The sequence below is a fragment of the Caretta caretta genome, chromosome 5 (assembly GCF_965140235.1).
Source record: "Caretta caretta isolate rCarCar2 chromosome 5, rCarCar1.hap1, whole genome shotgun sequence".
Classification (NCBI taxonomy): Eukaryota; Metazoa; Chordata; order Testudines; family Cheloniidae; genus Caretta; species Caretta caretta.
The window spans coordinates 120,276,549-120,294,225 of record NC_134210.1 but is presented as its reverse complement, the minus strand read 5'-3'; the positions used below and the strand labels follow the sequence as shown (position 1 = coordinate 120,294,225).

Sequence of the window (17,677 nt, the reverse complement as noted above, 5' to 3'; positions counted from 1 at the left end):
CTAACATAGCTGCTACTCTGAAACCTACATTTTTGTAGTTTTCCTTGTCCACTCTCTCTTTCCGACACCTTGTGGCACTGTATCTTAGCCCTTGTCTACATTCAGCTTCTACTTCCTTCAAAAGCAGTCTCCCTGATGATAGCACCTTTGGCAAACAGTAAATGACTGACTGCCCTTGACCACTTTTATACTGTGTGAGTGAGCACATGTGCTGCCAGACCCCTATCTGAGGTAGGGATTCTTTCAGCAGCAAATTAACATGAAGTGATTTACTTTGTCCATATTGGATACAGGGTTAAAGGGGTGGGGTGGGGGGGGGGAAGGGGGAATCACTCCAGATTGCACTTGCTTTTGAAATCTTTACTTTCATATGCCATAAGTCCTCTGGAAGAAATTTCATACAAAATGAAATCAAAGACTACCTACTTGAAACTTCTTTTTTGGATGGGATAAGTATTGCTGGTAAGTCATATAAATAAATGTGCTGCTAAGATTTGAATTTACTAAGGTAATGGCCTAGCCCAAATTTGGTTGTGTGGTGTGTGTGTTTAGTTTGTTTGTTTTATTTTTTTATTCTACATAAACTGTGCTGTAAAATATTATGTCTTCTCTATAAGGTTCCCTGGGGGAAAAATCCACCAGTCTACCAAGTACTGTGTGTTAAAATGGTCAGAGTTACCCAAAGGCACCATTACCACAAGACAGTAAAATCAGATAAGGCACATTATGTGCTGGTCTATATAAACTCCTGACTTAAACATCCATCTGAGTCTTCGGAGGAAGGGGATGGGTGGGATGATCTGCTTTGGTTTTGAGTTTTCTTGGTGGGTTGATTATTCTGCCCTTTGAATATGTTAATAGACAGTTTCCATTTGGTGGGAGGAACATGCAGGTGCTTAAAGGAGCTTGTGGTCTTGCTGAATTTGAAGGATTTGTTGTGTCTTTAATGGATTTAGAAACACAGGAAGTGTCATACTAGACCAGACCTGAAGTCCCGCAAGTTCAGTATCCTCTCACTAACAGATGCTTTAGATGCACACTTTGCAGTAGGCAGATGTGGAATAATCTGCCCCCCCCCATTAGTTCCGATCCTAATCTCTTATAGTTTGAGATGGGTTTAAATCCCAAAGCATGAGGTTTAATATCCCTCCCAAAACTTGTTCAGGTTAGTTATAACAGCGCTGGATATTCTTGTCACACACGTGTGGCAGGGTGTGTGTGCCCCCTTTTGGGGGGCAGGCACTTGTGGAAAGCAGTCTTGTTAGCTGCCATGCTGTGGCTTGCTGCATCTACTGCTGTCCTTCATTGATTGGCTGCATCTAGCTCCTTCCCTCTGCCTGTGCTTTTGGTCTAAGTTTCAGTTTCCTTTCTGCTGCTCTGCTTATTTTCTTTTCTCCTCCTCCCCCGTGGCTTGGACGTTTTTCCTCTTCCCTCTGAGTCAGCTGACTTTCAGTAAGTCTCCGTCAGTGGTGAGCTTGCGCCGCCGCCGAGGCTGTCCCCCTCCTCTTGGAAAGGTCAGGGGGAACTTGTCTTCCCTGATTTCAGCCTGCAGCCCAGAGCAGGGGGCACCACCATCCACCTGCTGCAGCTACAGGGCGCGTTGTGCCGAAGGGTTTTTCTCTCCTTGGCAAGCGTGAAGCCAGGGCAAAGGATGAAAAGGAAAGCTGGGAACTAGTTCTACAGGAGTTCAACTAGTTCAATAAACTGGAGCACAGATGACTGCGGAGCAGAAAGCAGGCCTGCGGTGCTATCGGCAGTACATTGAGAAGATACTGAATCCTGCCTATGTGCTGGGCAACATGAAGGAATGGCTCTCTGATGGTGAGATGCTGGGCTTGCTGTGGGTGGGGGCTCTGGGCATGCTTTAGCCAGGACATCCCTGGCTCGCCATCCCTGCTCCTCTCATGAATGCTTCTCTCCTGGAGAGCAAGTGGTGGGTGACAGTTTTGCCACTTAGTGGGGTTTTCTGTTCTCTTCTCCCCTCTCACCACTTCTGTTTGCCCATTCTGTCTCCTCTTTAATTACATCCTGTCTAATGAAGATATTTCTATTGAGTATTGGTTTTTCAAAATGTTTTCGGCCAAGTACAGCGAGAGTTGATGGTTTGTCCCTTTAATCTGTAAAGATAATTAACCTCCGCAGTACCCTGCAACTCTCTACACTGCTCCTAAAATGCTTGAATTACGATATAGCTTTAGTTTTCCTCACTTAGCACCCACTACTGAAGTCATTAGGAGCTTTGCCATTGACCTGAATGGATGCAGGGTCAGGTCTTTAATTCTTTTTGTGCTGTATTGCCCATAGATCTAGGATTCAAATGGGAGAAAGGAAGCAGGAGATGGGAGAATACAGTTTCCCTTGTTAAATTGATGGTAGCTTAATGCATATAGTGAGGGGACTGCAAGGAAGAGGAAGTTTCCGTTCTGAAATTTTTGAGCTTTGTATATGACATACTGTACTCTGGGCTGAGTCTTTCTATTTCGGTGCTTGGTTGCTCTGTCTATACCTGGCACTGTGTATCTGGGGAAATGAACATTCATTGCTGCCTGATGTACAAGTTTGAAGTGTCAGTTCCCGCTTTTGGGTAGGGACTACCTTGATGTTTTCTCTGTTACACCTAGCACAATGAGTCCATTACTGGTGCTCCAACGTGCTTCTGCAATACAAATAGATGATGATGGTGGTGATGGAACACCCATGTATTAAGGAATGCTGCCGGTTTTTGCTGGTGCACGTAGACTTTGGCAGATGACAGCGGCAAATGGGTTAATGTGGTGGTACTCCTCTCAAAACACAGCTTTGGGATTAATAGAAAAGTATTCGTCTAATGCCCCAGAATATGGTAGCATATGATTTCACAAATCATATGAAATGCAAGGCGTGTGATTTTCAAAGCCAGTTAGCAGATTTAGCCACACCGCTCAGTGACCGACTCCTTGGCAATGGGTCCCCTGTTCTTTGCAAACAACTCTTACCTCAGACCTGACAAACTCATTACACCAAACACGTGTATTTATCTATAAAGAGTAACAAGTAAGATATCTACAGAAAGCTCTTAATTTGCAAAATACATGGTCTTTGTGTATATATGGGTTGTATTTAAGGAATATTTCTATTGAATGTATGCTTTATGGACATGAAGTAGAAATTAGTCACCAGGGGATAATGTGTGTCAGTGGTGGCCCGTTCAGGCAAGAGGGGAAGTGTCACCCTGCACTGTTTAGCTAGTGAGGCAATGCAAGGCTCAGTTTAGCCTTGTGCAATACTAAGGCCTGGTCTACACTAAAAAATTAGGTTGACATAACTACGTCACTGAGGAGTGTGAAAAGTTCACACCCCTGAGCAGCATAGTTAAGTCAACCGAAATCTCTGTGTAGACAACTTTAGGTCAATGGAACAATTCTTCCGTCGATTTAGCTATGGCCTTTCAGGGAAGTGGATTACCTTCGTTGATGGGAGAACCCCATCGCATTGGCATAGAAGTGCCTATGCTGAAGGGCTACAGCGGTGTACCTTCTGCATTTGAAGTCTAGACAAGTCCGAAGACTTTGAATGGAAACTATCAGAGGCAAATGCAAACAACTGAAACCAGTTAAAGGTAAAAAGGGAACTTTACAACAAGATGGCTTCACTGTCTGTGAAAAGAAACATAAAGATGTTGTTATACTGATAACACAGGAGGGAGAAGCACTCTGCATCCATTCACTGAGGGGGGCGGAACCTTTGGAGCGCAGGGGTGCTGTCCTTAACGTTTGGTTCCTGGTTTTTAAGAAACCAGCCAGTTTTGCAAAAGACGGAAATTTGGAGGGTTGAGGGGGTGGGGACTTTCTTTGTTAGACTCAAGTTCGCATTTTATTACTTTCGTTTTCTATCATAATCATTTGTTGCCATCACTCTCAGGTCTATCAGATATCCGTGAAATCTTTACTGTTTCTTCAACTTACTTTTGTTTTATTATAAGTGCTCACAAGTGCTGTGTGGTTTGCAGGAGCCACAGTTTAAGATAAAACTGGTAAATTGGGGTACTGTGTATATTTGAGGGCAGAGGATCTGGGATATCAGGGACTAGCCAGCATCGGGCTGGATATCACATGGAAATTATTCAAAGGGCCTCAGGGATTAGGGTGCATCTATTAACCTACAAACTGAAGTTGGTTGGCATAGCCTAGAGGACAGGGCTTGGGTGGCTGAAAGGCTGGTGGTACCAGGGAGCTGACACCCAGCTACCCCAAGACAGACTCCCTCTTGCTGGAGGCAGGGAGTAGGCTGACCAGATGTCCCGATTTTATAGGGACAGTCTGGATTTTGGGGCCTTTTCCTTATATAGGCTCCTATTTAGGCCCCCCACCTCCTGTCCCGATTTTTCACATTTGCTGTCTGGTCACCCTAGCAGGGGTAACACAGTGCCTCACAGGCTTGGATTCCCCAAGGCTTGCATTAATTTCAGTGAGACTTGTGTGACCAAATCCCCCTTGGCAGCTTTCTCAATTTCAACCAAGAACTTGCAGTGTGAATTTGGGTTTAATTTGTGCATCTCCAGAGATTGTTTCCCATTCATAAAGTGTATATGCTTCCTCTCCTCGCCTCTGGAAGTGCAGTATAAAGCAGATACCCATTGTGTAAATATACCCAGGAAATATTTGAGCACCTGTAGCATTCTGCACCAGGTGCAGTCCCCACTGCTGTCCACACACCAGATCTACAATTTTGACTTATTCATATCTGATTTCACGCTAGATGCCAAAGAGAGAATTCAGACTGAAGAACAGAAGGAGGGGTTGACTGCTGCTGCGGCACTCTTCGTTGACTCTCTACTGCAGCTCGAATCAGAAGGATGGTTTCGGGGATTTCTAGATGCACTGAATGCAGCAGGTTTGTTTTCGTTGGTAAAGCTGACGGTTTTCATTTCCCCTGCTTTTTCATGTCGTGTGTGTGAATTTATTGCTTGTGAAAGGTGCTGGACTGGCCACCCTGGAAAGTGAACGCCTTTTTAGTTCCATAGATCAAGTCGTAGCAGTACAAGCTTCTCCACCAATCCATCTTGTAGCTCGATGGGTCAGCTTGGAGGTTGAGAGCGGAGGTTAAAGTGGGCTGGCTCATGGCAGCTTGGTGAGCTAGGACATGTGCATGTGCAGACACCTGTACCATTCTGTGTCCCAGAATCTTGCTTTTTTTAACTCAAAAAAGCCAGCCAACAAAAACCCAAATATTAGATCTCTAGCCCTTAGGGTTGCAAAGAAAACCTGCAAAATGTGAACCATGTAACTAACTGATGCAGTGACATCTGCAGACAGCCTGAGACAGTAACTCTGAGAGGTATGAACTGCATCAGTTCCTCAAAAGCCTAATTAGGACAACTTAAGTCATTATTGTTTTCTGTGCTGATCAAAGCAAGAAGTTTATATTACGAGGATCTGGGCAATCTGCTTTTAGTGGCATCTTGTTTTGGTTGGTAGAAGCTTGTGGTGGTGGGGTGTGTTTTTTTTTATAAAACTTAGGAGAATAGCTCTAGAAAGAATACGTGATTTTCAGATCCCAGACTGTTTGCAAATATTGTCAGTAGGAAAAAATCTTTTTACTTGTGAATTGAGGAAATTTGATCCATGAGACATAATAAATGGGGAACCCCAACATTATTAGTCTTTTTTCAGAGTAAAGATCACATTCAAATGGTCAGGCACAAAATAAATACATAGACGTTTCCCTTCTCCCTTTGATGGATTTACCTATAAAGAGTAATGTTTGCAAAATCTAAAATGACAGTTTAAATGCAACACTCGTCTTTTAATTTATCAGCATTGTATTTCATATCCATAGCACTGAGGTGTATACAATGCTGTATAATGGATGAGTTTGTGCCAAATAAGGAACAGATCCCTGCCTTGAAGAACTTATTTTCAAATGGTCTCTAAATGCTCTGATATAAACACCAGCTGTCGTGTGTAGGGGGAAGGACCAGAGGTTTGCTATAAGGCATTTAAAACCCTCTGACCTGAGAGAGGAGAGCTCTTCTGATCTTAATATGATGTAACTCTTGATTAACTCATAAATATACAATGTACTTTAAGTTAGCTTGCATGCAACCGTCCTGTTTGATTTTTGGAGATCAGTAATTCCACCTAAAATGTAATTGTTAAGCTGGCATGAAGGTAATTTAATTGTTTGCACAGGCAACTAAGTGAACTGCCAAAAATATGTATGCTCTCTGCAACTTCTGTATGATCTATACAGAGAGCCACACATTGCACTTTTGATTTTTGCTGGAGGACTTCCATAGAAGTTAGAGATTGAAAAGGCCCCATTACGTTTTCCTAAAGCAGGATTGTTGCCTACTCTGTATATGTAAATATTCTGACTTAAGCAGTTTCAAGCAATGAGGCTTCTACCCTTTCCCCTGGAAGACTATTCCACAGCCCATCTGGGATTAAAAAATACCATTAAATCTACACTGCAACTGTATAAATCAGTAAGTCTGTATGTATAACAATGTGTTCAGATCTTGTCTGATATCTTCAGAAATAGAACGGGTTCAGAGATTGACAGTGAAAGTGATTTGAGGCCTGGGGAGACTCCATAAGAGGAGAGAGTGGAAAGACTGGGGATATTTAGATTCAAGAGAAGATGAACAAGAGGATGTAGCAAAGGTATGCAAAATAAAGAAAGGCATAAAGAATTGAATTGGTCATTCATAATTCTCATAAGGCCTGATTTAAAACCCATTCATATCAATGGGAGTCTTTCTGTTGACTTTAGTGGCCTTTTTGGCCAGACCCCTGGGCTGGGATTTTTGAAAGTGCCTAAGGGAGTTAGGCACCCAAATCCTATTGAATTTGGATGGGAGTTATGTGCATATGCCTCCTTTAAAAAAATCTCAGCCTTAATACAAGAATATGGGACATCTAGTGAAACTGGAAAGCTACAAGCATATAAATGATTAAAGGAAACACTTTTTACAGCATGTATAATTAACCTATGGAACCCATTGTCACGAGATCACTTTGAAGCCAAGGGCTTAATAGGATTCAAAAAAGTATTAGTCATTTATGTGGATAGTGAGAATATCTACAGGTAATTAACATTTGCATAATATATGTATAAGGGGTGTGAAGCCTCATGCTTCAAAATGTAAGCCAGCTATTCATTGCCTAGGGATGGGAATAAAGTTCCCATATGGGCAGGTTATTAAATGATTGTCCATTATGGAGGTTTAGTGCAGCTTTCTCTGAAGCATCTGAGAGATTGCAATAATATAAGTATAGTACCTTCAGGGTGTGCCAGCTTTCTTCCACACTAATGGATTTTAACTCTTCCTCTCATTGGCACCCTTACTTACTAGGCTTCTTAACTTCTGAAAACTTACTTTCATGAAAGCTATTGCTGCGTTCTTTGAACTCATTTTTTATTATGCAATAGTGCAGTTCCTTGTCAATTGCTCCAAGCTTCCTCCTTCATACTTTTTTATAAATTTGTTATCAGTAAGAAGTGGATCCAGGGTAGCTTCTCCTTGGGCTACAATCTCTAATTTCTGAATCTTAAAGCTGTGTTCCATATAACTTAAGAACATCTTTGTCCGTTTGGTGGTATCTGTGGCCCAGCTGATAGGAGGGTAGTTTAACCCTCTGCCCCCCCAATGAGTGCTTTCAGATCGTCTATATTGCAGGATAAACATTGGCTCATGAGTTCATTCTCTCTGTTCCTGTGTTGGTCTGTAAAACATATTGATGGTTTTGAGTCTCGGACTAAAAAATGACCGTTTAATTGAGAAGCTCTAGCTCCCCTATGTTTTGCAACAGGGACTTGACATTTGGCAGGGGATCTGTCTGGTGTCTGCAATGGACCTTTGGCTGTTCCCAGGAAAAACCTCCCAAATTTGGACAAGTTTATAAACCTTTGAAAAATCTGTTTGCACATGCCCAGTAGAGGCTTGTTAGAATTTTGGCAGTCCAAGTCTCTGAACATTCAGCCTGCGTGGAGCATGTTCCCTTACATGCTGATAGGAACTGAGAGAGAACGGGATTGTTGCCCCCTTACTAACATTCAGTGGGGGTGTTTTGGTTGGCTAGCTCCCAGTACTAAAAGGGGAAGCGCTGATGGGGAATCAGGAGCCTGAGACTGATGGTCCCCAGAAACAATGCGCAGAGACCAATGCTCCAGGTCAGCCTGATTGACAGGGCGGGCAGGCTAATCAGGGAGTCAGGAGGCCGGGGGCGGGGGTCCCGTCCTCCATGTGAGCTGGAATTGCCAGGGTCAGACAGAGTGGGGCTGAGCTAAGGAGAGAGCAGGGGCCCGAGCAGAGCTGTGCCAACCTGAAGGGCTAGAAAAGCAGCCCAGGAAGCAGGTCAGAGCTGGGAGCAGAGTTACAGAAGCAGCCCACAGAGCAGACCTGTCCAAGGTTGTAACCTGAGCCGGAGACACAGCCCAGGGAGAGCAGATCCCTGTGCTGGGAGCAGAGCTGCAGCCACAGAACCAGGTGTGGTGAGCAACTGGGGCCAGCCAAGGGGGAACTTGGGCAAAGGGCCCAGCGCAGAAAGACACCCCCAGCCAACGGTCCTGGCAGGCCAGACTGGGAGGGGGATCTTAACCCGATGGGGGGCTGATGCTGGGAAGAAGGGTCCCACCACCCAAAGCCCAGAGGCATGTGGCCACCACCATTGCAAGTGTCCAACCCGCAGCATCCCTGCAGCACAGCCAGGGCCTGAGAAGGAGGCCTGGGACCTACAAGGAACAGACTGTGAAGTGCCCTGATGTTCCAGAGACACTTGTTTGTTTGTAATGTTCCCTGCCACAGAACAGGGTGGTGATTTCCTTTTAACCTTTCCCATTTTTCCTTATTCATTTTTTTTAAAATTAATTGTTAATTAAACAACTTGCGTTTGCTTTAAATTGAATAAAATGATCAGTGGGTCCGGGAAGTGCCCAGTGCGGAGAGAGTACCCCAGAGTGGGGACACCCTGGCCCCTGTCCTAGGTGACCATAGCAGGGTTAGGGGTCGAGCCCCCCAGGAATCCTGGGCCCAGCCTTGTCGGGGTTACAAGGACTCTCTCAGACAGGGGAGTGGAAAGGGAGCCCTCAAGGGCAGGGAGGCCTCTGGGTAAAGGAAGTGGGAGTGAGGACTCCGATTCTTTCGCTAGCCCACTTCACCAGGGTAGTGCAGAAGCCAGGAAAGTTCCCCACAATAGCAGGACCATTCCCCTGCTTACATGCAGACTGGAATGTGCGTGGTCCCTCCTCACAGAGCAATTGAGCAGGCTTGTTCCCAGAAATACCTGGACTGAAGACTTTCCCCATAATTACTCTTCTTTGCCACCAAGATCAGTTGTGGCACTGGGTACCAGCACTAAGAGCAGGGATATTCTCTCCTGTGCTCTGAGGGGAAAGAGGAAGCCGCTTGATGTGAATGCAGAGGAGTGAGGAACGTATGGGGGGAGAGAGACGCAGGGAGGAAGGGCAGAAGATGGGGAAGAGGCTAGAAACAAGGAGAAGAGAGGGGCCGTAGCAGAAGTTGGATGGGAGAGGGGCATGAGCAGCGATAGGAGCTGTGGCGATGGCAGAACATCCTGAGCGAGGCCCAGGTCCTGTGGGGGAAAATAAGACAGCATCAGACTGTATACATACCAGGGGGTTGAGTTAAGGTTGTACAGGCAGTATTAATTTTGGTATTTCCTAACTTTTCTTGCTTGACTTTGCAGTCTTAAAACTTCTTTAAGATAGGGTGCCTTTTCTGGGGGTGGGGGGGTGTGGTTTTTTTTTTATGGAGCAGTAAGGGTAACCCAACCCCCTTTTCAAAATGTGTTTGCAGTTCACCCAGTAGCTCTTAGACAGTCCTGGGTCAAAATATCTGTTTTAATTAAAAGCGGTGTTTGCTGGTGTAATTTGCCCCATCCCTTTTGTCTTGAAGGTTACACTGGTCTGAGAGAAGCAATTGAAAACTGGGATTTCCAAAAACTTGAAAGCCTGGAAGTACATCGACAGCTGCTGAAACGTATAGAAGCTACGATGAGAGAAATTGATGCAGAACAGATAATTCCTTTCTTAAACACTTGTCTCATAGACCGAGAATGTGAAGAGATTCTGCAGGTATCATTTCAAAATCAAAATTGCAACTTGATTTGCAGAGTTTACAGTTCTATGATTGTGTAGCCCTGACTGTGGCTTCAGATATGTTTGTATAATATAGAAACTAGGGATGTCAAACGATTAAAAAAAATTAAATTGTTAAACAATAATATAACTTTTTTATTATAAATATTTGTGGATGTTTTCTAAATTTTCAGATATATTGGTTTCAGTTACAATACAGAATACAAAGTGTACAGTGGTCACTTTATATTTTTATTACAAATGTTTGCACTGTAAAGATGAACAAAAGAAAGTGGTTTTTCAGTTCACCTCATACAAGTACTGTAATGCAATCTCTTTATTGTGAAAGTACAACTTACAAATGTAGAATTTTATTTTTGTTTTTTATATAACTGCACTCAATGTAAAACTTGAGTCTACAAGTCCACTCAGTCCTCCTCCTTGTTCAGCCAATTGTTTATGTTTACGGGAGATAATACTGCCCACTTCTTATTTACAATGTCACCTGAATCTGGGAACAGGCGTTCTCATGACACTACTGTAGCTGGCATTGCAAGGTATTTACGTGACTGACAGGCAAAACATTTTAATGCCTTATCCTGCTTTGACCACCATTTCACTGTAGGCTTTGTACTGTGTTGTAATTGAAATCAATATATTTGAAAATGTAGAAAACATATAAATATTTTTGCATTTTTTTAATTTAAATTGGTATTCTATTGTTTAACAGTGCGATTAAAATGGCAATTAATCACACTTAATTTTTTTAATCAAGTTAATTTGTTTTGGGTTAATCGCTTTAGTTAACTGCGATTAATTGACAGCCCAGATAGAAACAGGAACATGTGGTTTCTATTTATTTCTATAAAAAAGAAGCTTACAAGAAGTGGAAGGTTGGACATATGACCAGGGAAGAGTATAAAAATATTGCTCGGGCATGTAGGAATGAAATCAGGAGGGCCAAATCGCACCTGGAGCTGCAGCTAGCAAGAGATGTCAAGAGTAACAAGAAGGGTTTCTTCAGGTATGTTGGCAACAAGAAGAAAGCCAAGGAAAGTGTGGGCCCCTTACTGAATGAGGGAGGCAACCTAGTGACAGAGGATGTGGAAAAAGCTAATGTACTCAATGCTTTTTTTGCCTCTGTCTTCACTAACAAGGTCAGCTCCCAGACTGCTGCGCTGGGCATCACAACATGGGGAGTAGATGGCCAGCCCTCTGTGGAGAAAGAGGTGGTTAGGGACTACTTAGAAAAGCTGGACATGCACAAGTCCATGGGGCCGGACGAGTTGCATCCGAGAATGCTAAAGGAATTGGCGGCTGTGATTGCAGAGCCATTGGCCATTATCTTTGAAAACTCGTGGCGAACGGGGGAAGTCCCACATGACTGGAAAAATGCTAATGTAGTGTCAATCTTTTAAAAAAAGGGAAGGAGGAGGATCCTGGGAACTACAGGCCAGTCAGCCTCACCTCAGTCCCTGGGAAAATCATGGTGCAGGTCCTCAAGGAATCAATTCGGAAGCACTTAGAGGAGAGGAAAGTGATCAGGAACAGTCAGCATGGATTCACCAAGGGCAAGTCATGCCTGACTAATCTAATCGCCTTCTATGATGAGATTACTGGTTCTGTGGATGAAGGGAAAGCAGTGGATGTATTGTTTCTTGACTTTAGCAAAGCTTTTGACACGGTCTCCCACAGTATTCTTGTCAGCAAGTTAAAGAAGTATGGGCTGGATGAATGCACTATAAGGTGGGTAGAAAGTTGGCTAGATTGTTGGGCTCAACGGGTAGTGATCAATGGCTCCATGTCTAGTTGACAGCCGGTGTCAAGTGGAGTGCCCCAGGGGTCGGTCCTGGGGCCGGTTTTGTTCAATATCTTCATAAATGATCTGGAGGATGGTGTGGATTGCACTCTCAGCAAATTTGCGGATGATACTAACCTAGGAGGAGTGGTAGATACGCTGGAGGGCATAGGATACAGAGGGACCTAGACAAACTGGAGGATTGGGCCAAAAGAAATCTGATGAGGTTCAATAAGGATAAGTGCAGGGTCCTGCACTTAGGACGGAAGAACCCAATGCACAGCTGCAGACTAGGGAGCGAATGGCTAGGCAGCAGTTCTGCGGAAAAGGACCTAGGGGTGACAGTGGACGAGAAGCTGGATATGAGTCAGCAGTGTGCCCTTGTTGCCAAGAAGGCCAATGGCATTTTGGGATGTATAAGTAGGGGCATAGCGAGCAGATCGAGGGACGTGATCGTTCTCCTCTATTCGACATTGGTGAGGCCTCATCTGGAGTACTGTGTCCAGTTTTGGGCCCCACACTACAAGAAGGATGTGGCTAAATTGGAGAGAGTCCAGCGAAGGGCAGCAAAAATGATTAGGGGTCTGGAACACATGACTTATGAGGAGAGGCTGAGGGAACTGGGATTGTTTAGTCTGCAGAAGAGAAGAATGAGGGGGGATTTGATAGCTGCTTTCAACTACCTGAGAGGTGGTTCCAGAGAGGATAGTTCTAGACTATTCTCAGTGGTAGAAGAGGACAGGACAAGGAGTAATGGTCTCAAGTTGCAGTGGGGGAGGTTTAGGTTGGATATTAGGAAAAACTTTTTCACTAGGAGGGTGGTGAAACACTGGAATGCGTTACCTAGGGAGGTGGTAGAATCTCCTTCCTTAGAAGTTTTTAAGGTCAGGCTTGACAAAGCCCTGGCTGGGATGATTTAACTGGGGATTGGCCCTGCTTTGAGCAGGGGGTTGGACTAGATGACCTCCTGAGGTCCCTTCCAACCCTGATATTCTATGATTCTATGATTTCCTTCTGATTAGAAAAATAGGCAGTGATGTGTCCATAGATATGACTGCAAGTGGGACCTGACTGTTGCATCAGGTCACAAAAAAATTATTTATCTGCAGGATAACTGGCTGTAGCCAGTACTATCAGTTGCCCACTTTTATCAGCACAAGATTGAATCATAGGATTTTAAATGAAAAATATATACTGTATGTAAAAGAGGAAACCAATTTGCTATGCCTTTCTGTCAATCTAGACCATCTTAAGAGTTATGAAAATGGATCTTACAGGATTGTTCATGTTCCCATCAGTTAATAAAAGGGTTTGAAATGCAAGTTGTAATTTCTAATATGTGGATTTTGGTTAATATTAAATGTGCTTGTTTCTAGATAAAGGCCCAGTCCTGCAAACACTTATGCACTAGAGAAGCTTCTCTTCCCAAAGAGCTCTCGAGAACGGGGAGCCATTCTGTCACTCCTCTTCAGTGTGTGTGTGTGTGTGGGTGCATTAATGTGGCCAAAAGGATAGAGCAGAGAGTCACAAAGCTGATATAGACCTTTAGTGGGATACAGATGTGTTGTAGTAATGCTATTTAAGAGAGAAAAATGAAGCTCTTAAAGCGGATTAAGTTACACTTTGCTAGACAATTCAAAATTACAGCTTCAATTGGGCCTGCTATGGTAATTAGTATCCCCTCTTTACAGACTGTGGAACTGAGGAACAGAAAGCTGTCCTAGACCTCCATCCTGCAAACACCTAAGCACATACGTAACTATACAGTTGCAACTAGTCCAGTGGAGTGCAGTGGGGCTGTCTGTGCGTGTAAAGCTAGGCACGTGCTTAAGTGTTTACAGGATCAGAACCGTGGTGTGCTCTACAGTTATGTAGCTGCACAACAGAACTTTAAAGAGCTTTCCCCTGTAAAGGCTCAACAATGGTTCTCTTTTGAATGGCACACTTTTTGATATTTTGGAAGCAGTCACAAACTTTGCTTGTGCATTACGCAGGTCAGAGAACTGAAAGGCAGAATGGCTGGTGCAGTAAAGCTCATTGAATGCCTTTCTAGGTCAGACAAGGAAAACTGGCCCAAAACCTTTCATCTAGCTCTAGAACGAGCAGGATATGACCCAGCAAGCAAACTGTGGAATATGAAAGAAGGTAATATGCAAATTATTTTTACCATATTCTGTGCTTAAGGTTCTGCTGTTGTACCTGACATGAATCGTCTTCAGGAAGATGAGATTACCTTAAAGGGACACTGAGCTTGATTCTTTTCTTTTTTTTCTTTTTTCTTTTTTTAATTGACTCGGTTAAAAAATGTGTTCTGGGAAACAACCCTGTAATTTTTATTTTTTTTTTTGTTACAGCTAAATTAATGATAGTTCTATGAGAAAACTGCTCCAAAACGCAAAATATAGGGGGAGCAAGGAATATTTAGCATGTGCCCTCAAACTAGTCAGAAATAAATTGTGGACTGGTACAAGGAGGAAGAGGAGGTTGAATAGGCTGCACTTTTATGAGTGTGTGGCACTTCTAAAATCATGGGTCTCCACAGTCATTTGTCTACCTTGAGCCCAGTCTGGACAAGGCATTTTATTTTTACCTCGTAGACATTAAGGCCAGAAGGGACCATCATGATCATCTAGTCTGACCTCCTCCACTGCCAGTAAACAACTTTCTTTCCCAATAAGATTCAGCATTGTGGGAGAACCACTTTCCTGACCTGTCAAACGTATGACATTTAAAGTGGAAAAGATGGCTTAGATGCTTGCCTTGCTGTTGTTCAGATAATGATAAAGAGATGGATGTTGAGATGATGGAGGACCAGAATGGGAACAGTAGTGCCTTGGACATAAATATACAGTATTCCGAAGAAGCAGAAGTTCACAACTTCAGTGAAAGTCCGTGTTCTCCTTCAGGTAATATTCAGCAGCTTAACACTCTTCTAAACATTAGAACTGTGCAATCTTTTGCACTTTTAAAATCTGTGTGTGGTGTCCTTAAAATGGCTCAAAAGAAGATAATTGTAGAAAATAGAGCCTTCTGCATTGAGTTTCCTACTTCCTGGTTTAATTGTTTAACTTCGCTGTTTGCTGCTAAAAATGCCCAGTGCCTTGGGCATGACACGCATCATGTGCTGCCCCTTGTTTACCATATACGCTTACTGGAAATCTGGTGTTTCAGAGGAGCACCCTTATGAAGGGGTTAAAATAGCGGAACTCAATCCAGGGCTCTCCTCTGATTTGAGTAAGTCACCACATGGCTTAACTGGTAATTTAGTTAAAACATTAGCATATCGATCTGTGCCCTGACTGGAACAAAGCTAAGGGAGCCCTAAAATACTGCTTGTTTTCTTAACTGTTTTGACAGATGTTGATTTGTGTTATCACTAGCTGTTGGTCACAAAACAATAACTAGTACCTCTGACAGAGCAGCTCTTCAGTTTTTAAAGGCTGGGAGCTCCTGGATTAAAGAGAACATTGAAAGGTGTAGGAGTCGGTAGACCAGAAAGAGATTAAAAGAAGACCTATTCCAACTGTATGTAGTGTTCATACAATCTGTTTTGGGGAGACCCGGTCAGACATCTTTATCAGGTGCTATGCTTCCTGGTGTGAAAAGGTGGGTCAAGGTAAGATCAGTGTTGACTCTGCCAGCAAAGAGTTTGAAATGAGTTCATCTGAGGGAGAACAAACGGGCTTTACAAAATGCCAGCTTGTAACACACAAACCACTTAAAGTTCCAGTCTGGTACACGGTCGGTTATAAAATCTTTTTCCTCAAGGGTGCTACTTATGTAATTTTAGATCATAACCATATATAGGAGATAATGTATTCTAACCAAACCATTATATAATGGATCATGTTCTTCACCACAGCATATATTGAGCTTTGCTTATTTATGTTCTAGAAGTTTCTCAACAACCTACTTATGGACCAAAGAAGCCTAGATGTTATCAGATAGAGCTTGCCCGGCCTGCTGTCAGTGGGAAAAATACAATCATATGTGCTCCTACTGGTAAGAACACGTCTATACCCAGTGTTGAGGTTTTTATGTTGAGAAGTGCTCTCTTTATTTTGCTGTGTGGTGTGAGAGGGGATGGCTAAGTCAGGGGGAGGGGTGAAGAAAGTCTGGAGGAGGGGGATGGACACCACAACTTTGTCTGTTTAGGACAAAGATTTGTCACATTCTCCCATCAACCTTTTATTTAAAAGCAAACTACCCATTAAGTTTTTAATCCACAGTGATTATAGAGGAGCCCTGAGGACTCACTAGTTATGGTCATGCAGAGACAGTGGGTGAGGTTCTGTGGCCTGCAACATGCAGGACATCAAAATAGATGCTCATGATGGTCCCTTCTGACCTTAAAGTCTATGGCATTTACAGCAGAACTAAAATCCCTCTCTTTTGCACTTTGATGTTTGAATGTTCCCTCTGAAATTTCCAAACTAGCCCTTCATGGGCCAATTACATTTTCCATAATGCTTGTATGGTGCAACATTTGCTAACTTTCACAGAGAAAAGGTTTAAAATTGAGACCTTAGAAATGTATCTCAAGACTCTGCTGGAGATTTTCTGTCTAAGTAAAGAGCTGCAGTCTCTACAAACTCCGGACCTCAGGGACATTTTCATGTCAGCTCAGGAACAGGTCAATGTTAAACTTTAACCATAAAACAGCTATTCCCCTTCTGCAAAGAGTAGCTGACTGGGCAGTCAACTTTCACTGGCTACTTCCCTGAGATGCTGCCAGCCTGAATCACCAACTTCATTCCTCACAGCGGCTTTGGCTGGAAGAGGGGCTGTGGAAGGAGAAACTAAGGTGATGGGAAGGGTGAGCAGGACTGTGTGGGGAGACTTGCAGATGAAGATACCATGGAAGCCGATATGCAGCAGTGACCTGATCCAAAGCTGATTGAAGTCAATGGAAAGACTCATGTTGACAAGCTCAGATCAGGTTCTCCCTGTTGTGAACCTCCTATCATCTAGCACAAGTCTGGCTGAGGGACTGGACCCCCCACCTCACATACCCCCACAATCCTGAAGAATCATGATGTCCCTCCCATGTATCTCTGCTCATGTAACTGTTTTAAAAAAGAATGCAGTGGGGGGGAAAGCTGTGGGAGGACAAAGGAGGACCCTGGAGCAAGCCAGACTGTGCACTGGGAGTGGTGTAAGCGTGAGTGAGGGTCGTATAGAAGGAGTGCAGCAATACATGGCTTAAGGAGAAGAAGTGGGCTTCAAGGGAGGGGAGGGGGGAATAGAGAACATTGGATCTGTGTGGGGCACATAAGAGTTAATGCAGCATGGATAAGGTAGCATAGAGGCCCTTGTGTCAGGAAGTATTTGTGTGGTCTTTGTGCTCTAATTCCCATATATAGTGACACTTTTTGTATTCCTAAAATAAACTCTGTATGCAGCAGTACACAAATTAGTTACAAAAAGGTTGATATTCTGGCTTAAAGGAAAAGTTGGGAAAACAACAAGCAAAATTTAATGGACCTGAAACAGCTGTAATCTAATGAGGAACATCTCTGGATTTTACTTTTTTTCCCTCCCTTCTCTCTCCTTTTTTAATTTTATTTTAAAGTGTTTTGACATAAGCACTGCTCTAGAGAAACAAGCTTTTCATGCATTGGGGAGTTAACTCAAAACACAGTTGTGGGAGGTGATTCTTAAGAAGGTATCCATAACATTATTTAGAATGCTTCCTTGTTTATCAGTAGCAATCATAGCAAAGCCATAAGAAACTGAAGTGAAATGAAACAATCAGGGTTTGTGAAACAGAAGAGCACAAAATTGGTAGGGAATTTGCAT

General features: G+C 43.4%; 1 protein-coding gene across 3 annotated transcripts in view; it reads left to right on the top strand.

The window, feature by feature from the left end:
* The window catches only part of RIGI (RNA sensor RIG-I), a 51,254-nt gene that overhangs the window by 15,343 nt on the left and 18,234 nt on the right, over positions 1–17,677 (top strand). The window contains exons 1-6 of one of the 3 annotated variants that reach the window (XM_048851696.2): positions 1,437–1,821; positions 4,738–4,872; positions 9,899–10,077; positions 13,873–14,023; positions 14,653–14,784; positions 15,773–15,880. In XM_048851696.2, coding sequence (XP_048707653.2) covers positions 1,716–1,821; positions 4,738–4,872; positions 9,899–10,077; positions 13,873–14,023; positions 14,653–14,784; positions 15,773–15,880 — 811 coding nt within the window. In that variant the 5' untranslated portion in view covers positions 1,437–1,715. Of the gene's footprint in view, positions 1–1,436; positions 1,822–4,737; positions 4,873–9,898; positions 10,078–13,872; positions 14,024–14,556; positions 14,785–15,772; positions 15,881–17,677 lie in introns of those variants that run through there. The other 2 variants (XM_075128834.1, XM_048851701.2) reach the window with 2 other exon arrangements.